This window comes from Alexandromys fortis, unplaced genomic scaffold (genome assembly GCF_014885135.2).
Source record: "Alexandromys fortis isolate MF-2015 unplaced genomic scaffold, M_Fortis_MF-2015_v1.1 scaffold_209, whole genome shotgun sequence".
In the NCBI taxonomy this organism is placed as follows: Eukaryota; Metazoa; Chordata; class Mammalia; order Rodentia; family Cricetidae; genus Alexandromys; species Alexandromys fortis.
The window spans coordinates 508,107-527,155 of NW_026068090.1; the positions used below are offsets into that span (position 1 = coordinate 508,107).

The following is a 19,049-nucleotide window of genomic DNA, read 5'->3' on the forward strand; positions in this document are numbered from 1 at the left end:
CTCACCTCTCTCTCTCTGCCCCAGTGCCCTGTTATAGTTCCTGCCTAGCTCTTGGCCATTCAGCTCTTTATCAATATATCTTCACACAGTGCACAAATATCTCACAACATTCCCCCCTTTTGAGTAAGTAAAAAGGAAAGGTTTTAACTCTGACATAGTAAAACTATACACAATAAGAACAATTATCAGGTAAGAATTATATTCGCAATGTCTTGTCCATTAATATTGACAAATTCAAAGAAAATACTCCATTATCTATCCTATCTTGGTGAGTTCAGAGTTTTGTACCTGATTTATGTTGTATCCTAACTTGTATTACCAACCAAAAACTATCTTTTTAGAGTTCAAAACATTTTTTAAATAAACAACTTAAGTTTTATGCCTCTCAACCTTATATACTTTATAACTCTTTTGTGAGTTTCTTTTTTGACTTTGGTAAGAAGGAAAAAAAAACCTGTAACTATAACTGTCTAGTCTTTAACCCCATCAAACTGGAAGTACAGAGCAAGGAACTTCCAAAACTAAGAAATGACACAGACATCTGGCTAAGTGGACAATCACCCCAAATGCCTCTGCAATGTTGTTGGAGCATCCATCTTCAGCCTACAGGTGTAGAATACTGACAAACATTTCTGTGAAACAGGAACTTTGAATGACAGTCCTACCTTGTCTTGGCAAAATTCAATAGTCACTCTCTTTTGTGTTCTGCTTGTCCAGTTTGGACAGCCTAATGTTAGCAGTTGAGGCAAAAGCAGTTTCCTGCCCAAATGGCCAGATTTACCACATTGAAAACAAACTCCATATGGAGGTTCTTTGATGCCTATCATCCTTTTTCAAAGTAAATTGGTGCTGTCAGGAATAGATATGCCTCATGTCATAAAAACCTTATATTAGTAAAACATCTTAAAGGCCATATTTTGTAGGTCTCTGAAGTGTTTGAAAACTACCTATCTAAAATATACCTCTGTTTAACATTGAAAATATACCTAACAGGGGGCTGGAGAGATGGCTCAGAGGTTAAGAGCACTGACTGTTCTTCCAAAGGTCCTGAGTTCAATTCCTAGCAACCATATGGTGGCTCACAACCATCTGTAATGGGGTCTGGTGCCCTCTTCTGGCCTGCAGACATACATGGAAGGAATGCTGTATACAAAATAAATAAATAAATAAATGTTAAAAAAAAGAAAATATTCCTAACATAACTACAAGTTTGACCATTATAGATGACTAACAACAAACCTATATTTCTTAATTATACATTACATTTTTAAATGAGCTTCATAGGAACAATACCTTAAGCAAGAAGAGAAACATATATACAGTATAATAAAAATAACCTTAAATTTATAACACTATACAAAAATCCACACCAGTGTAAACTATTTGTGATTAATAGTTTTTTTTTAGCTTAAAGTGATTTAATAATCTACCCCTTTATCCTATCCTTTCCATGCCCTCCTTTTTTTGTTTTTTCGAGACAGGGTTTCTCTATAGCTTTGGAGCCTGTCCTGGAACTAGCTCTTGTAGACCAGGCTGGTCTCGAACTCACAGAGATCTGCCTTCCTCTGCCTCCTGAGTGCTGGGATTAAAGGCATGCGCCACCACTGCCCGGTTGCCCCCCTTTTTTTATTCAGAAAAAGATTCTTGGACCTAACCTCCCTTACGTAGTTTTCTCCCCTACCATGATCAATAACAACTCGTAACCAACTCCCTAAATAATGATAAACATTTACAAACCACCAAACAATCAAAACCCACTCACACCACCTCTTGGGAAGGTGGGCATCACATTCTTAAAATTACTTCCTCTTTTTTTGGGAGAACCGGCATCTTCAGGGGGCCTTGAGAAACTGGGATAAAGGTAAAGTCCTGGGAGACCTAGCAGTATTACTTCTTGTTTAGTCGCCCTGTGATGTAGAGTGGAAAGTGGCTGGATAGTGTGTGAGGCTGGACTACCTCCGCTAGCAGCTGGGAAGTTGTTCTGGATGCAGAATTTTGAGGAACCCACAACAAAGGCATTCTGGAGGCTGGATCACTTGGGTTACTTGTCTTCGTTGGTATCTAGTTCCTTTTTCCTGAAAACACACAAACACTTTTTTAAAAGATTTATTTATTTTTTTATGGGTCTTGCCTGCATATGTGTCTGTGTGATGATGCCAGAACTGGAGTTACAGACAGTTGTGAGCTGCCATATGGGTGCTGGGAATTGAACCCTGGTCTTTTGGAAGAACAGCCAGTGCTCTTAACCACTAAGGACATCTCTCCAGTCCCCAACACACAAACTTTTTTTTAATTAATTAATTTATTTGTATACAGTGTTTTGTCTGTATGCTTGCTAGCCAGAAGAGGGCACCAGATCTTATTACAGATGGCTGTGAGCCACCATGTGGTTGCTGGGAATTGAACTCAGGACCTCGAAAGAGCAGTCAGTGCTCTTAACCTCTGAGCCATCTCTCCAGCCCCCAACACATAAACTTTTAAAGATAACATGTATATCTTGCCAAGTGATGGTGGTATACGCCTTTAATCCCAGCACTCAGGAGGCAGAGGCAGGCAGATCTCTGTGAGTTTGCAGCCAGCCTGGTCTACAGAGCAAGTTCCAGGACAGGCTCCAAAGCTACAGAGAAACACTGTGCCCCCCAAAACAAACAAACAAACAAACAAATATATCTGTATTAACACAAGTATGGACTGTGTGGCATGCACAAGTCAGCTAAAGATGATTTTCTATGTGTGAACAGGTAAAAAGCATCTGTTAACTCTATTAAGCCCATTTGGACTGTATGACCAAACCATTATCCAAGCCATATGAAATTATGGCATATAATAATAAGTTATGAAGACTCTATAGCTAACAAGATCTATTATGTCTCATCCAGTCTCAGAGCTGTCCCCAAGTCAAGGTATCAGCATATACATCACCTGTATTGTAGTTTTCCTAGGTTTATTTCTTTATGACTGTGACCAAGATTTTCAGTCAAATTTGGTCTCTATTAATGTTGAAGAAGTCAACAGCCTTTCATTTCCCACGGAAGCAAAAGCATAACCTCTCCACTAGCAGAATACGTTCTCTGAATTCTATTTTAAAGTTAAGACATCCCTAAGGTACCTAGACTGGTTTAATTCTGCAGCTCCTTTTACAATCCCATATCTCTCAGCAGCTGCTGTTCATTCAACAGTATTCAATACTTTTTAAAAAATTTTTCAAGACATGTTTTCTTTGTGTAGCTTTGGAAGACAAAAGCTCACTCTGTAGACCAGGCTAGCCTCAAACTCACAGAGATCTGCCTGTCTCTGTCTCCCAAGTGCTGGGATTAAAGGCGTGCACCCACCACTGCCTGGCCCACTCAACAGTATTCAAAAAATTCAAAGTTGTCAAAACACCATAGAGGATCCAGACTCTCTGTGTATTTCCCATCTTTACATGGTTTTTTCCTTTCTCTCTCTTTCCCTCCCTCCCTCCTTCTTCTCTCCTCTCTCTCTCTTTCTGCGGAGGTTGAGACAGGGTTTCTCTGTAGCTTTGGAACCTGTCCTGGTCTACTTGCTCTGTAGACCAGGCTGGCCTTGAATTCACAGAGATCCACCTGCCTCTGCCTCCCAAGTGCTAGGATTAAAGGTCTATGCCATCATTGCCTGGTGGCTTATTCTTTTTATATTACTTTACTCTTTCTTTAAAGACCTTACTTAAGAAGCTGGAGAGGTAGCTCAGTTCTTAAGAACACTGGTTACTCTTCCAGAGGACCCAGGTTCAGTTCCTAGCACCCACATGGCAGCTCACAACTGACTGTAACTCCAGTTACAGTGTCTCCAACACCCTCACACAGATACACACAAATAAAACACCAATGAACAAAAAAATAAATTTTTAAAAACTTTATTAATTATTTTTAAACTATTTTTTTTCTATAACTATATCCATTTTCATTTCCTTCTCCTCCTCCTCCTTCTCCTCCTCCTCCCTCTCCTCTTCTTCTTTTGTTTTTTTGGGGTTTCTCTCTGTAACCCTGGCTGTCTTGGAACTCACCCTGTAAACTAGGCTGGCCTCAAACTCAGAGAGATCTGCCTGCCTCTGACTCCTAAATGCGGGGATTAAGGGCCTGCACCACCTCCACCTAACTTTCTTATACACCTATGCACACTGTAACCCCTTTAAAATTATTTTCAGTCTGGATCTGTTTTACTAAGAACCTGTAGTGTTCTCTAACTACATGAATCAAATCATTATTATTATTACTATTATTATTACTTGGTTTTTCGAGACAGGGTTTCTCTGTAGCTTTGGGTCCTGTCTTGGAACTCTTGTAGACCAGGCTGGCCTCAAACTCACAGAGGTCCACCTGCTTCTGCCTCCCAATGGGATTAAAGGCATGCGCCTCCATGGCCCAGCTGAATCAAATCTTAAACTGCTAAGTGACAGCTAGGCCCTTTGCCATGTGGCTCTTGTGGTTAACTCCACCCCCCTCCCTGGTTCTGTGAGAGCTGAGCCTTGAGTTTGTGGGCCTGGCCGAAAGCTGCATTCAACTGGGAGCTGCATTCAACCAAAAGCTGTTTTAACTGCCCAGCTCTAGGAAGTTGGTGCCCGCACTGTGCAGGTATTTATTACTTAGCTTGCTGCTTCTATTTAGAGTGCTCTCTCAAGTGCTCTGCTGTTCAGCAGCGCCTCTTAAAGCAGACATAGCCAGGCTGGGCTGGGGTGGAGCGCACCTTTAATCCTAAAACTCAGGAGGCAGAGGCAGGCGGATCTCTGTGAGTTTGAGACCAGCCTGGTCTATATAGTGAGTTCCAGGACTGCCAGGGCTACACAGAGAAACCCTATCTCAAAACCAAAGCAAAACAACAACAAAAGAACCTTTCCAGATGGCTCCACCCTTCTGGCCTTATGGACCCTCTCACATCTGTGACACCAGAGCAGCTCCAAACCACTGGATGCCAACAACTCCATACATATTAGTGATTCATTGAAGCTACTTCATTCCACAGATGTTTACTGCACACAAGTGTGTGCTCAGACCTGCCTGTGACAGGCCCAGTGGGTGGACACAGAGATGAATCAGACACAACCTCAAAGGACTTAACAGTTGGTAGAGGAGACAGACATTAGACACAAATACAATTTACCAGAACTCAAAACAGGATGACCTACGTGATATTAAGGAACTATGAGCAATATGCTATATGCATAGGCCTCAATTACTTAATTATGACTCTCCAGAGTGCATCATAGAAGGTCAGAGCCGAAGGGTGTCATCTTCTTCAGCCCCTTGTTTTCAGCAGGGGAACCTGAGATTCAGAAATGGCTAAGAACATGGTGTAAATCTTTCTAGTCTGACTGGCTGACTCTTCCAGGCCATCTGAAACCCAGTCCTGGGGTTTTCCCTCCTCTTCTGGTAGCTTCAAATCCAGTAATTCCATATCAAACAGGTATTGGGAAAGTGGTCCCTCCTGGTCTATGGTGAGGCAAACCCCAGACACTGAGCGCGGGAGGCGGAGTACCATCCCTGGCTGCCAGCCCAGTCTCTAGTATTTACCACCCTGCTCCTACCACTGTGTCCCACAGCTGACTCTAAAATGTACCCGCCATTGTTTGTGGTGTTGGGGTACAGGCCTAAGCACATAAGCAAGCAATCTACCCTACCACTGAGTAATAGTCAAATTTTCAAGTATTTTTCAGGATTTTTTATTCTTTTGAAACAGGGTTTTGTGTGTAGACTTAGCTGTCATGGAACTAGGCTGACCTGAAACTCACAGAGTTTGCCATCTGCCTACCTCTACCTCCCAAATATTGGGATTAAAGGCATGTGCCACCATGTCTGGCTAGAACTTTTTAAGTTAAGGTTTCATATAGACCAGGCTGGACTCGAACTTCTGAACCTTCTGTCTACACCTCCTGAATGCTAAGATTATAAGCGTGTGCTACCACACCTGGCTTGGAACATATTATTATTATTATTATTATTATTATTATTATTATTATTATTATTATTAATGGTTTCATTGAAGCAACCAGAATGTGAGGTACACTTCAGGACCTTGTTATTTCTAGGACTCACAAACCTCTTTCCATGCACCGATTCTGTCCACCTCCCCCAAATTTCTCCTAACACATTCTATTCTCCTCCCACAGGGGAGGACCAAGGACCAAAGAAGAGGAACAAGGTCCAGAAATGAGAACAGGTTTCTGAAGGATCTCAGAACACGCTTTCATTCACTCAGTCATAGAGCGGCTTGAGTCTGATTGTCTTAACTTCATTTTCTATACAGTATACAGTAGCACGGACACGTACTCTGTTATTTTCACATTCTCGGGGTGGAGAATGTTTTTGTTGTTGTTGATTTTACAAAAAAAAAATTGATACTTGGAAAGGTTAAACTATTTGTCAGAACTGATCCTCTTTATTTGTAAGTCCTCTGTAAGAAGGGCTGTCCATCTCGTGCTGTTTCCACTGCACCTAGCGGAGCTCTGCACGTGGTAGAGCACCCAAAAAGTTGTTAAAAGAACGTGGCTTCTCCGGCCAAAGCCCGGCGCCAAGGCCTGGGTTACAAGCACCAGGGGGCGCCCACGAGTCTGCCCATGGCCTGTCTCCAGGGCCCAAGCCGGACCTTAGGCCTGGGTGCGGTCCTACCGCTCCGAGCAGTTGCGCGCCAGGCCGAACTCGGGGAACAAGAGGAGCCCCACGTCTTCCCACGCCCCGCCCCCTCCCCAGAGCCCCGCGGAGCCGCGAGGTGCGGAACCACGACACGACATCCTGTTTTTGGGGCCCGCGCAGCTCCGCCTGCGTCTCTGCTGATCGTGTCTTTTCCCGGGGTGCTGACGGCAGCTGCCCTTCCCCCAGTCTCCCCACCCTCCCCAGGGGTCTGGGACCTTCCCACTGCTGAATCACCACCACCCGGCACTCTCCCAAGGCTCAGGGCAGGGGTGGGGACTGCCCCAGCCTGACCCGTTCCGACTAACCCCTAGCCAGCCTCGGCTACCTCCAGATCCCCGCGCTGAGCGGAAGGCGGTTCTCAGCCTGCCCGCGGAGGTGGCGCGGCGGGAGTGAGATAGCAGGAAGAGGACAAACGCCCGGCGCCTAGCTGAGGGCCTCGGCTGGGGTGGGATGCCGAGTGAAAGCGGGGAGACCCGACCAGGAGAGGCCAGGCCTGAGGGGTCTCGGGGGCCATAGGGCGAGGGGTGGAGGACAAAGCTTGCAGAAGGGTGGGGGCGAGAGGCCGCCGACTTCCTGGTCCGCCCCGGCCCGGCCGGCCCGCCCCCGCGCCCCGCCCCGGCCCGGCCCGGCCCGGCCCCCACTCCCCCCACTTCCTCCGGCCTCCAGCTCTCACTTCCTTCTTCAGTCCAGAGCCGCCGCCGCCGCCCCCAGCTCCCCCGTCGCGGGGAGGGCACCAGGTGAGGCCCGGGCCGGACCGATGGGCAGGGGTCCTGGGAAGAGGAGCGCTGCCGGCTGGGACCGGCGGGGCGCCCGGGAGCCGGGAAGTTTGCAGGAGGGAGGCCGCGGGCGGGAGGTTCTCGCTCACTGCAAGTTGGGCGGGCGCGGAAGGCCGGGCGGGGACAGCGGCCACCTCGAGTCGATCGCTGATGGCTGGGGTGGAGGGTGGGATCCAAGGGACAGCGCAGGATCCTGAAAGCCGCGAGGAACCCTTGAGATCCCAGCCGTGAGAGGCTCGGAAGTGGGAAAGCGCTGAGCTGTGAGGATGGGACTCTGCGGTGGGGTGCCCTCAAAAGTTGTGGGGGTGTTCAGTAGTATGTGAAAGGAGAGGGCCTCTGGCTAGAGAAGGCGCGCTCTCAGCTCTGCAGTTGTGACATTTGTGGGGCTGCGAGGGGGGCGGTGTCTGGGGCCTCTGAAGCCTGAGAATGCAGAGGAAGGTTTCACCAGGGAAGGTCGGAGCCAGTAGCTACACTGTTGCTGCAGCCCTCAGGAGGACCGGTGGGGAATCCCCGCTCCTTCTCTGTATTTTTCTGAGCCGACCTCTTTATCTGTGTGCAACGCAACAGGTATTTAGTGAGCATGTCTGTGTGTCTGACTCAGTCTGGCCTTTCTTTTTTGAAGATAACCTGAGGAAGGAAAAGGTCTCGATACCGACAGTCACTGACAACGTATAGGACTTGGAGAGACAGCTGGGAGTACTGGCTTTCAGGGATGATTGAGAGCTGTCTCTTAGTCTTTTCTCACACCCGAATTCCACACACTGTCTTCCTCCACTCGCTTAGTGTCTACCACATTCATCTTCGGTCTCTTTCCCCCCCAACCACCTAGACGTACCCAGGCCCTAATCTCACACTTCCCTGCCCTGCCGTTCTCTGTTTAGTTCTCTGCTGCCCCCCCCCCCTTACCGTCTCTTCTCAGCCTCTGGCTAACGCACACATATCCCCCTTTTGTTACTATTTTCCCGACTGCCCTAACAGTATCTTTTCTTATGTCCGTATCTTTAGCTTTGGTGTTAGGAGCTGTTCTAGACTTGAGTTTGCAAGCGCTTTCCCGCCTCCTTAGCTTAGAGATGCAGGTTGCAGCCTCCCGATGAAGAAGGTGATTAAAGGGTTGAAAACGTGCGCACGCGGATAAATATGCAAGTTCTGGTGTGTCAACATCTTTATCTCTTAGAGACAAAATAACTGCCCTCGGCCTTGAGAAAGCCCGGGGAGCAGAAGCCGGCAGAATGACGGGAACCTGCGGCGGGTGGCATTGTGGTTAAGCAGGGGAAGCAGTGTATAGCAGTCCGAGTAGGGTGGCCCAAGAGCGAGACTAGCGAGAAAGGCCAGGGAGTCTCAGGTGCTCCCCAAAGAGTTCAGCCTCGGCTTGGGGACTGACCTAAAGGCTCCTGTCTCCCAGCACTTACTGGTTCCAACCAGTGGGGAGAATGAGGCAGGCTCTTTGTTGTGCTAAGAAAAGCAGGGGGCAAAAGCCAGGTTCTGGAGGGAAAACTGCGGCTGATCTGGTTTTAAATTTTTGATCAGGAAAGGGGTGCGAGACAAACAGGTTTGTTCCTCTTCCCTGTTGCTTTCTGGGGACTGCAGGGGTTGGGTCCCATTTTCTGGTGTGCGGCAGAACCTTGCCAGGAAGTTATGCTGAGCCTTCTGTCTTGAGCATCCTTGATATTTGCGTCTTACCTAGGATCTTATTCCCTCTCTCTAAGGAATTTCTCCAAAGTAACTTAGCCTGTCTTGGCCCTGTAAGTTTTTGTCTCCATTCTGGAGTCGCCTTCCTCAGTCTTTGGATTACGTGCCCAGGGAGTTTGTCCGTCTCTACCCCCTGCACTCTTCTGTGCTAACTTCTCCCCACGAGAGTAAAAGAGAAGTGGAGGGAAGCAAATGCCACGATTGGGGTCTTCGAGCAAAGCTAAATTTAAGAGCTGGGCTCCTTCCTTTCCCTGTCCTCTGACCTCACAGTTGTCCCTCCCCCGTCACCTGTTTCTCCTAGTCCAGCCCTTCTCCACCTGTCCTCCCTGCTCTCATTCTGGGGGGTACAGAGGTTTGGCCCCACGGAGGAAATCCAAGGGCTCTGTATTAAATCCCAACTCAGGAAAGGATGTGCACGCAGCACATTTTCTCAGCATCACAGCTCAATAAAAATCCCCAGGAGCCCTGATTCCCAGCTTGACAAACCAGTGCTTAATTTAGTATTCGCTATAACTCAGCAACTCAGCTCTGAGGGCAAAGATAGAATGGAAGTAGCAGGATTTTTCTCTTAGGCAAGGTCTGCTCCATTGGAAGTTTAAGCTAATTGCAAGAAAAATATGGCCACGATAGGGGGGATCTAATGGAAACATAGCATGGTGGGAGGCTAGCTAGGAAGCTGCTGTGGAGGCTTTGGCTACAGAAGTATGGGTAAGAGAAGAGGCAGAGGGTGACATTGTTGCTCGTCCTGCTTAGCAATCTGGGCTTTGGAGAGTTGCTGCAGGGGAGATGTTAAGGCAGATGAGATGTCTGATAGTGTATAGGGGATTAGGAGCAGGAAGATAGGAGTGGCTGTGGGCACCCAGGCAGTCGGGACGATGCTGCTATAGTAGCTGGAGAAGTGGGAAGAAGGAGGGTGCCTATGCCCAGATGGAAAGCCTCTTCCCTTCCTGGATGGTCGATCCTAAAGGTTGTAGGGGTCTGTGAGAAGATCTTCTAAGGGAAACCAAAGACAAAGCCTTGGTCACCTCCCCAGATCAGACTGGCTTTCCTGTCCAGGGTCCAGCTTCCTCTTTTGTCCTCATCTCACATGGGGGGTGGGGGCATGTTCCCAGGAGCCGAAAGCCAGAGGAGGAGCTTCTCGGAGCTCCTCTGCTAGGGCAGGAGCAGGGTGGCCGGCTGTGCAGTGCACACTGTTAGTGCTGCGCCATGAGTGCTCAGGTGGGCCGGGCTGGGGAGGCTTGGGAGCTTAAAAACTAAAGGGTGTAGACAGATGTCAACCTGACTCGTTTGGCCCACTTACTTATTTATTTTAGATTTGTTTATAGATATAGGTGTTTTGCCTACATATGTGTACATGTACCACGTCTATGCCTGGTGCCCGTGGAGGGTGTTGGATCCCCTGGAACTGGAACTCTATGGACCTGTGAACCACCATGTGGGTGCTGGGAATCAAATCTGGGTCCTCTGCAAGAATAAGTGCTCTTAAACCTACTCAGCCATCTCTCCAGCCTTCTGACCCACTAAGGAGCAAACCACGCTAGGGACATCTTGAATGAAGTCAAAGGTCGGACTACCCGTCAGTCTTCACCTTCTCAGTTTTGTGAGAGTAGGAGTAACATCAGGCCAGAGGTTAGGAGAGCCAGGTCCTTACTCTCTCTTGACTGTTTCAAAATTAGGTCCCAGTGCTTGGGAGGCAGAAGCCAGGCCAGCCAGAGTGATATAGTGAGACCCTGTCTTTAAAAAGAAAAGAAAACCTAACAACAAGGAAAAAAACAATTTGCATTTTTACTACCTCCAAAGGGCACAGTGAACGCTGATAGGTTTAGGCCCTCCTCTAAAGAGACAGAGCAGTGCCTCCGACTCAGCCTTCCTTTCTCATCAGCCTTGATCTGTCCAGGGCAGAACTGCTGCTCTTTATGCAAAGTACAAAGATTGCTGTAGGTTGAGAGATAAGAAGGCAGTGATGCTGGGATCTTGTTGCGGGACTCCAGGATGGGGGTGTATACCCTGTCCACTGCCCTAGTGCTGTGCCTACTGACAGTGGAAAATAGATGTGGCATTTCCTCCCTGATGTTTTTTCCCTGGTGGAAACCCCCTCAGACCTTGCGTGGCACACTAAAAGGACTGGGAAGCCCTGGGGTTCTCTATGTTTTTAAGTGGGGGAGACAGGATTGCGAGGTTGGCATTCACAGCCTTGTGTGAAGTGAGCAAAGGCAAAGGAAGTGCCACTTCACAGGCCTTTCATGGGGCCCAGAGATTGCTGAGCTGCTGCCAGGCAGAGAGAAGCTAGTGTGTGAGCCTTCCTCTGTGCTGCTGGGTGGGGGAGGGGCATCTTGGCTCCCCAAGCTAGAGCTGTCCTGTCTCTGGGGCTCACCCTTTGTGGAACACCCTGGGTGTCAGGATGAGCATGGGACAGACTTAGTAACGTTGTCTCAACCCTCTATGCCCTGCTCAGCCACAATTGTCTCCCCCCCCCCGCCCCCGCAATCCCTAGTTAAACAGCATCAACTCTCTCCTCTTACCCTACCTACCTACCTACTGTAGTACAAAACCCTTTCTGCAGGAGCCCAGAGATGGAGAGTCCCCCAGTGTGGGATTTTTGTTTTTGTTTTTTCTAGACCAGGCTGACCTCCAATTCAGAGATATGCCTGCCTCTGCTGGGAATAAAGAAATAAAGATGCTTTTTTTTTTTTTTTTTTTAAGATCGAGAACGAGTTAGGCTCTTCCCTGCTGATGCTGAGAAGGGGAAGAAAGCATCTGAGCCCTTGGCCTGGTCCCAGTCCCACACTGACCTCACGTCTCCCCTAGCTTCCTCCTCCCAGCCCAGCTGCAGGCAGCTGCAGCCCCAGCAGGAGCCTCCTGTTTCACCTCTCCTCTATCTTCCCTTCCAGACAGACAGACAGAAAAGCTTGCAGTACCACCCTGCCCCTGGCTTGGTTGTCTTTGGCCAACCAACTCTAATCTTTAGCCGATCTTATACTTTTTCTTCACATTTTCTTCAGCCCCTCCGAGTTACCGTTGCTTGACCTCTCTGTCAAACCAGAGCGATCTAGCTTGTGTGTTCCTTAGCGTAACTTTCTGTTTCTTTGGATGAGGAAGAAGTTGGCTACCCTTGTCTAGTGTCTCTTGGACATAGAGACCTTTCTTGTTCCCAGTCTCAGCGTCAGGACTGATGGGGGTGGGGTGGGGAGCGTGCCAGTCCCTGCCTAGCTTCACTCAGTCTGTGCTGGGCTTCCCTCCCACAAAGCATCCAGAACCTCGGTAAAAGAGGAGGGGCTGAAATAGCCTGGAGAAGGTGGGTAACAGAGCTGAGCCCAGGGGACAGGAAGACTGCAGGATGCACAGCATTTGGAAGATGAGCCCTTGTGCAAGTGTGCAGAGAGAGGGACAGACTGAGCTCGCTGAGTCAGAAATCAGGCAAGACTTTGCCCTCTAGGCTTTTCCAGTCTAAGGGACTAGAGATAAGATTCTGATCAGCCTCCGTGTGAAATAGACTGGGACTAGATGTTGGGTCAGTGAAGTCACTTGTGACTTGGGTTATATAGATACTTTATTTTTATTTTTACTTTTGTTGTTTTGGTTTGGTTTTGTTGTTTGAGTTTTTCAAGACAGGGATTTTCCTGTGTCACCCTGGCTGTCCTAGAACTTGCTCTGTAGACCAGGCTGACCTCAAACTCAGAGAGCTGCCTGCCTCTGCTTCCCAAGTGCTGGGATTTAAGGGGAGCGACACCACTGCCACAGCCACCACATTGTAGCTTGTACAGAAACATTCTTGGAGGAGGTGGAAGTAGTGCCTGACCCTGCTTTAGTACTGCTTGTGTTTTGGGGGTAGAGACTGTGGAGGCCACTATGAAAGGACAGGGTAGTGTAGTCAGAGGTAAGGTTTGAAATGTGTCCTATCAGTAGGGAGAGTTTTGTTTTTTTGTTTTTTTTTTTGTTTTGTTTTTTTTTTTTTGGTTTTTCGAGACAGGGTTTCTCTGTGGTTTTGGAGCCTGTCCTGGAACTAGCTCTTGTAGACCAGGCTGGTCTCGAACTCACAGAGATCCGCCTGCCTCCTGCCTCCCGAGTGCTGGGATTAAAGGCGTGTGCCACCACCGCCCGGCCTGGGAGAGTTTCAAAATACTGAGAGCTTTGTGTTAGAGAGGTGGCTTAGAAGGCTGTAGGATTACACAGTACAGATCCTTTAGAGCCCATGCTTCCCCTCCCCCACTCCCAGTTGGGACACTTCCCCTGCTCTAACTGCCACAGAGATCAGGCAATCAGGCAAACATCAGTACTTCCTTTTCCTCCCCGTTCTGGGCCTGCCTGGAACACACCCCAAGGCCCTGGCCCACTGAATGCAATCATGCTCACCCTAATAGGCTCCATCCTCCTGCCCCGTGAACTGTATTCCTATACTAACCCTTCTAGAGCCATTTCAAACTGATTAGCCTTTTTTTTGGGGGGGGGGGCTGTCATTCTCCACTACAACTCAGCATTGTAGTATTGTTGGCTGGGGCAGGTTGAGAGGGGTCCATCCTATTATCTTCATGATAAGGGCTGGCTCAGCACATCAAAAGGCAGTGGCTGTATCTTCTGTGTCTAGCCCTATTCTCAAAGCTTTTCTGTGGTTGAGTTGACAGAAACCCAGCCTGCTATTTAAGGGATATTTATCATTTATGTATAGAGAAGATTTATATGGAGCCAAAGCGGAGTTAAAAGGAGTAACCATACTATGGAAATGCAAATACTTTAGTAGCTTTATGACCTCGTGAGATTTAGGCTAGGCCTTGAAGATTCAGGAAGATTTGAGGGGAAAAGGGAATAGCAGCAGAAAGAAAAGTAAGCATAAAATATGAGATAGGCCAGGCAGTGGTGGCACACGCCTTTAATCCCAGCAGAGGCAAGCAGATCTTTGTGAGTCTGGGGCCAGCCTGGTCTACAAGAGCTAGTTCCAGGACAGGCTCCAAAGCTACAGAGAAGCCCTGTCTGTCTAAAAAAACAAACAAACAAAAATGTGAGGAGAAGAAAGGACTCTTCTTCCAGGTGTCAGGGGACACACCTTTAATCTCAGCACTGAGGAGACAGAGGATTTTTGTGAGTTCAAGGACAACCTGGTCTTTGCCTTGAGTTCCAGGCGAGCCACACAATGAAACCCTGTCTCAAAAAAAAAAAAAGGGGGGGAGCAGTGGAAAAGAATGACCAAGATTGACTTTTTCTTTTTAAGATTTATTATGTATTCAGTGTTCTGCCTGCATGTATCCCTACAGGCCAGAAGAGGGCACCAAATCTCATTACAGATGGTTGTGAGCACACGTGGTTGCTGGGAATTGAACTCAGGACCTTTGGAAGAGCAGGCAAACAAAGCTCCTAACCACTTCTCTAGCCCCCGAGATTTTTTTTTTTTTTTTTTTTTTGATTTTTTTCGAGACAAGGTTTCTCCGTAGCTTTTTGGTTCCTGGCCTGGAACTAGCTCTTGTAGACCAGGCTGGCCTCGAACTCATAGAGATCCGCCTGCCTCTGCCTCCCGAGTGCTGGGATTAAAGGCGTGCGCCACCACCGCCCGGCCCGAGATTGGCTTTATAGACAACATTGTAGACCCTTTTGGAGGAGGAGCTAGGAACTCATATCATGCAGATATTGTATATTAATGCATTTAAACTATATAGCAACCCTGTGAGAACTGCTGTTGTGGCTGAATTAGAGAAAAGGAAACTGAAGATTACAGAGGCAGTTCATCCTAAATCCAGGTCTGTCTGACTCTAAAACCCCTCTTATAGTGTGATCAACTTTGATGACAGAGTCCAGGCATGATCTGAATAAGTTGGGTATAAAAACCTAGAACAAATTGTTGTCATTTGCTTATATATAGATCTTCAAGCATCAATTTATTTACTAAACCAAGTTTTTTTTTTAAATTATATTTATTACTAGGGCGTGAATTCTGGAGATTGAAACTGGACCTTTACATATATGAGGCAAGTGCAATGTCACTGAGCCACATTTCCAGCAAAGATTTTTTTCAAGTCATAATCAAAATCTAATTGTACATCTTGGCCTCCCACAGCCAATCTTTCCTTCAATTTGACATAAGTGAGATAAGCCTATGGCGGGTAGTCTCGTAGGTAAGGAAACTCATGTGACCCACTCCAGTTATAGAATCTCAGGGGAAAGACCTGCTGGAGAGCTGAAGCTAGGGCGTCATGGTAGAGCGCCAGTCCAGAGCCAATGCTCAGTGGCGCTAACAGCAACAGTAAAGATAGTACGACTAAAAGCAACGGAAAGAGAGGAGAGTTCTGCTGGGAGAGGATGAAGGCTTGAACTGCGAGAGTAAGTTATTCTCTCTGGGAGAACTGGCCAACACTTGGCTTGTTGCTGCCGTGTGCATGGCACACAAAAGTATATTCGCGGTCATGCTGCGTCCCCCACGAGGCCAGGAAGGCAACTGTCATGACTCTTGCTATCCAGACGAAGAAACTGAGGCTATGGTTAAGGAAGTGACTAATTTGTTCAAGGCCCCACAGTTATCTGCGAGCCACATGATACAATGAAGAAAACTTAGGACTTTGAATCACAGAACTGAGTTTGTGTCCTGGCTCCCAAACTCCACATAGCTGGATGACTTTAACAGCTCTGGGCTTGGTTTCTGACTTCGTAAAATAAAGTCCTCCCAGTCAGGAGGAGAATCGAGTAACACCTGCCATGCTCCCTGTAAAGACTTGTACCATATGGAGGTGTTTCATTGAGGGTTGAGGTCAGCAGGTGAGCCCAGCAGGTCAGAGGTGTGCCCTTTTCCCACGGCAGGCCCTCTTCTTTGGCCAGCCCCACTCCTTTGAGGACTGATTTACTGATTTGCAGGTTGATAAGCACCTCCCTAGAGGGCCTGTTGTACTTTCAGTCTCAAGGGCCTGGGGACTGCTAGCTAGAACACCCTCCTTGCCTTCCTGCCTGTGTAGGTTCACTGCTGGGCTTGGGGCAGGAGGTGTGTTAGTCTTTGTGTTTTGTTTTTTTGAGACAGGGTTTCTCTGTGTGATTTTTGTCCTGGGACTCAAGATGTGCTCCACCACCTCCTGTAGGGGTCTTACTCTTACTGCTGCTTAGTCCCTTTCTGTGTTGATCTTAAGATTTCGGGCCCAGTTCTAGGCTGTGAAATGCCAGGACTCAAATAATGCAGTGGACACAACTAATAACCCCTCCCCCTGAGGCTTTAAGTTTTTTTTTTTAAGTTACTATATAAGAAAATAGATTTCATTATGAAGTTTTCCTATGTAGTATCCTATTTATCATATTATCATTTTCCTATGTATCATATTTATCATTATACTCTCCTCATAGTCACCCTCCTCTCTCCACACTGATGTCCTTCCTCTTCCCAAATAGTTCCCCTTCTGCTTTCATGTCACACACGCACATATTTAAATCTGATCTATATTTAAATTTAGATTTTACATATGAGAGAAAACATGCATTGTTTTCCTCCTTAAGCCTAAGTCTTTGTTTGTTTTTGTTTTGAGACAGGGCTTTACTATATATATCTTTGGCTGGACTAGAACTCACCTAGGTAGACTAGGTTGGCCTCAAACTTACCATAATCCTCCTGCCTGAGTGCTTGGATATAGGTAAACACACCACACCCGGCTGTGTGTACGTAGGTATGTGTGTTTTTGTAGGAGTGCTGGTTCCCTCAGAGGCCAAAGGGACCCTAGATCTGGAGCTAGAGGCAATTGTGGAGTGTTTAAAGCAGGGCTGGGAACTGAACTCAGGTCTTCAAAGCAGTAGCTGCTCCTACTGTTGAGCCATCTCTCCAGCCGTCATACACTTTTTACCTTCGTTTCCTGAAAAGAAAACCTGAGACCCAGAGGGGATAAGTGTCAGCTGCAGTGAGTCAGAGAACTGAGGTAGAACTTATTCTCTGGTTCTCTTTATTCCCGCTGCTATCCACTCTGAGGGTCTGTCTGAATATCTGGAGGTTGAACACGCTCATACAGAGCAGATGGGAATCCTGTTAACAGCAATGAAAGAAGTAGCCTCATCAGGAAATATCACTTCCCTCCCAGCTGGGATAGAAGGAGCTGCAGCCTGGGAGAGAACCAGGCAGTGCTTGAGTCCACTGCAGCCCACAGCACCAAGGTTCCCTTTCCACTTCCCAACAAGGCGTCCCCCACTACCATCATGCATATTGGCTTTAATTTTTGAGGCTCTAGAGCAAATATTGGGAGATCAGACTAGTGGAGTCCATATGTAGTAGATGATCTAGCTGATCCTTGTATCGAGGAAGAATAAAAATAGCTAGTAGTAGTTAACCAGGTACTGTCCTCAGTGCTTTAAATGTAATAACTAATCCATACAGTAAGTCAATATTATCTCCATTTTGCAGATAAGAAACATGAGGTTTGTTTAGAGGAGAGGTTTGTCCATTGTCATTGCTGGAAATAGCAGTTGGACTAGGCTGGTACTAGAAGCTTACAGCTTTGCAGCATCTTGCTCAGTCCCTCTCTTTGTTTCTAATGTTTGTCTTGATGAGATTTGGGGATGATGTCAAGATAACTGAACAAGAAGTGTTTTTTCTCTGTATATCTTCATCTTTTCTTTTCAGTAGGTACAGGTCTCCTAAATCAAGAATGTCCCTCTCATCTCTCCATAGGTCACTACTTCAGTGGGGTCCAGAAGAGGGAGGAGGCAGTGCCTCCACTCCCGCAGCTTTATACACAATGCAGAGCATCAAGTGTGTGGTGGTGGGTGATGGGGCTGTGGGCAAGACATGCCTTCTCATCTGCTACACGACTAATGCCTTCCCCAAGGAATACATCCCCACTGTGTTCGACAATTACAGCGCCCAGAGTGCAGTTGATGGGCGCACAGTGAACCTGAACCTGTGGGACACTGCGGGCCAGGAGGAATATGACCGCCTGCGCACCCTTTCCTACCCTCAGACCAACGTCTTTGTCATCTGTTTCTCCATTGCCAGTCCACCCTCCTATGAAAATGTGAGGCACAAGTGGCATCCAGAGGTGTGTCACCACTGCCCCGATGTCCCCATCCTCCTGGTGGGCACCAAGAAGGACCTGAGAGCCCAGCCTGATACCCTACGGCGCCTCAAGGAGCAGGGTCAAGCGCCCATCACACCGCAGCAGGGCCAGGCACTGGCCAAGCAGATCCATGCTGTGCGCTACCTTGAGTGCTCGGCGCTGCAGCAGGACGGCGTCAAGGAGGTGTTTGCAGAGGCTGTCCGGGCAGTGCTCAACCCAACACCGATAAAGCGTGGGCGGTCCTGCATCCTCTTGTGACCCTGGCATTCAGCTTGGAGGCTACCCCTTGTCCCCCCACCAGTTGTGCCTTGGCGCCTTGTCTGCCCCCCCAGCTGTGCCTTAAGGACTAATTCTGGCACCCCTTGCCAGGGGACTCCCTGATTGCCTTTTATTCCTTAAGGAGGTACACGGGGAAAGGGGCTTTGGGCCCTGCCCCACTCTGCTTGGGAATACCAAGTATTCCATGAGTTCACCTAAGCCAGGTTGACCCTTCCAAGAGGCCAGCCCAGTGCTTCCCTCCATTTCCTGCTACTGACCAGTTCATCCAGCTTTCCACAGAGTTGCTGCCTGTTGTGGTGCCTCTTCTCAGGTTAGGGGCTCTAACCTCTGCCTTTGCTCTTGGAGTAGGCGCTCCAAGACATCCCCCCCAACAAAGGAGAAGGAGCCACAGAACCCTGAGAAGAAAAATGCCCTAACCTGCCCCATGTGCCCAGGCCTTATGCGTCTGCTGACTGACTCAGGCCCCATGCTCCTGGGGGCCTTTCCTACCCCATCAGCATCAATAAAACCTCCTGTCTCCATTGGCCCCGGCTCCTCCCTATGTGCTGGGCATTAGCGGGTGGGCATGAGCCAGGGCTCTGCAGAGACTGGGGACCTTTTGTTTCCTCTTAGAGGGGACAGAGACAGTAGGCTTCATTGTGGTTCTCCAC

General features: G+C 48.0%; 1 protein-coding gene across 1 annotated transcript; it reads left to right on the forward strand.

Moving 5' to 3' along the window:
• Nucleotides 1-7,268: 7,268 nt before the first annotated feature.
• Nucleotides 7,269-18,923, forward strand: Rhog (ras homolog family member G). Its single transcript, XM_050122534.1, has 2 exons — nt 7,269-7,384; nt 17,736-18,923. The coding sequence occupies exon 2, from the start codon at nt 17,803-17,805 to the stop codon at nt 18,376-18,378; it is 576 nt and encodes a 191-aa protein (XP_049978491.1). The 5' UTR covers nt 7,269-7,384; nt 17,736-17,802; the 3' UTR covers nt 18,379-18,923.
• Nucleotides 18,924-19,049: the final 126 nt, after the last annotated feature.

Coding starts and splice junctions, on each gene's coding strand:
- Rhog (XM_050122534.1), top strand. CDS start 17,803: ATGCAGAGCATCAAGTGTGTGGTGGTGGGTGATGGGGCTGTGGGCAAG.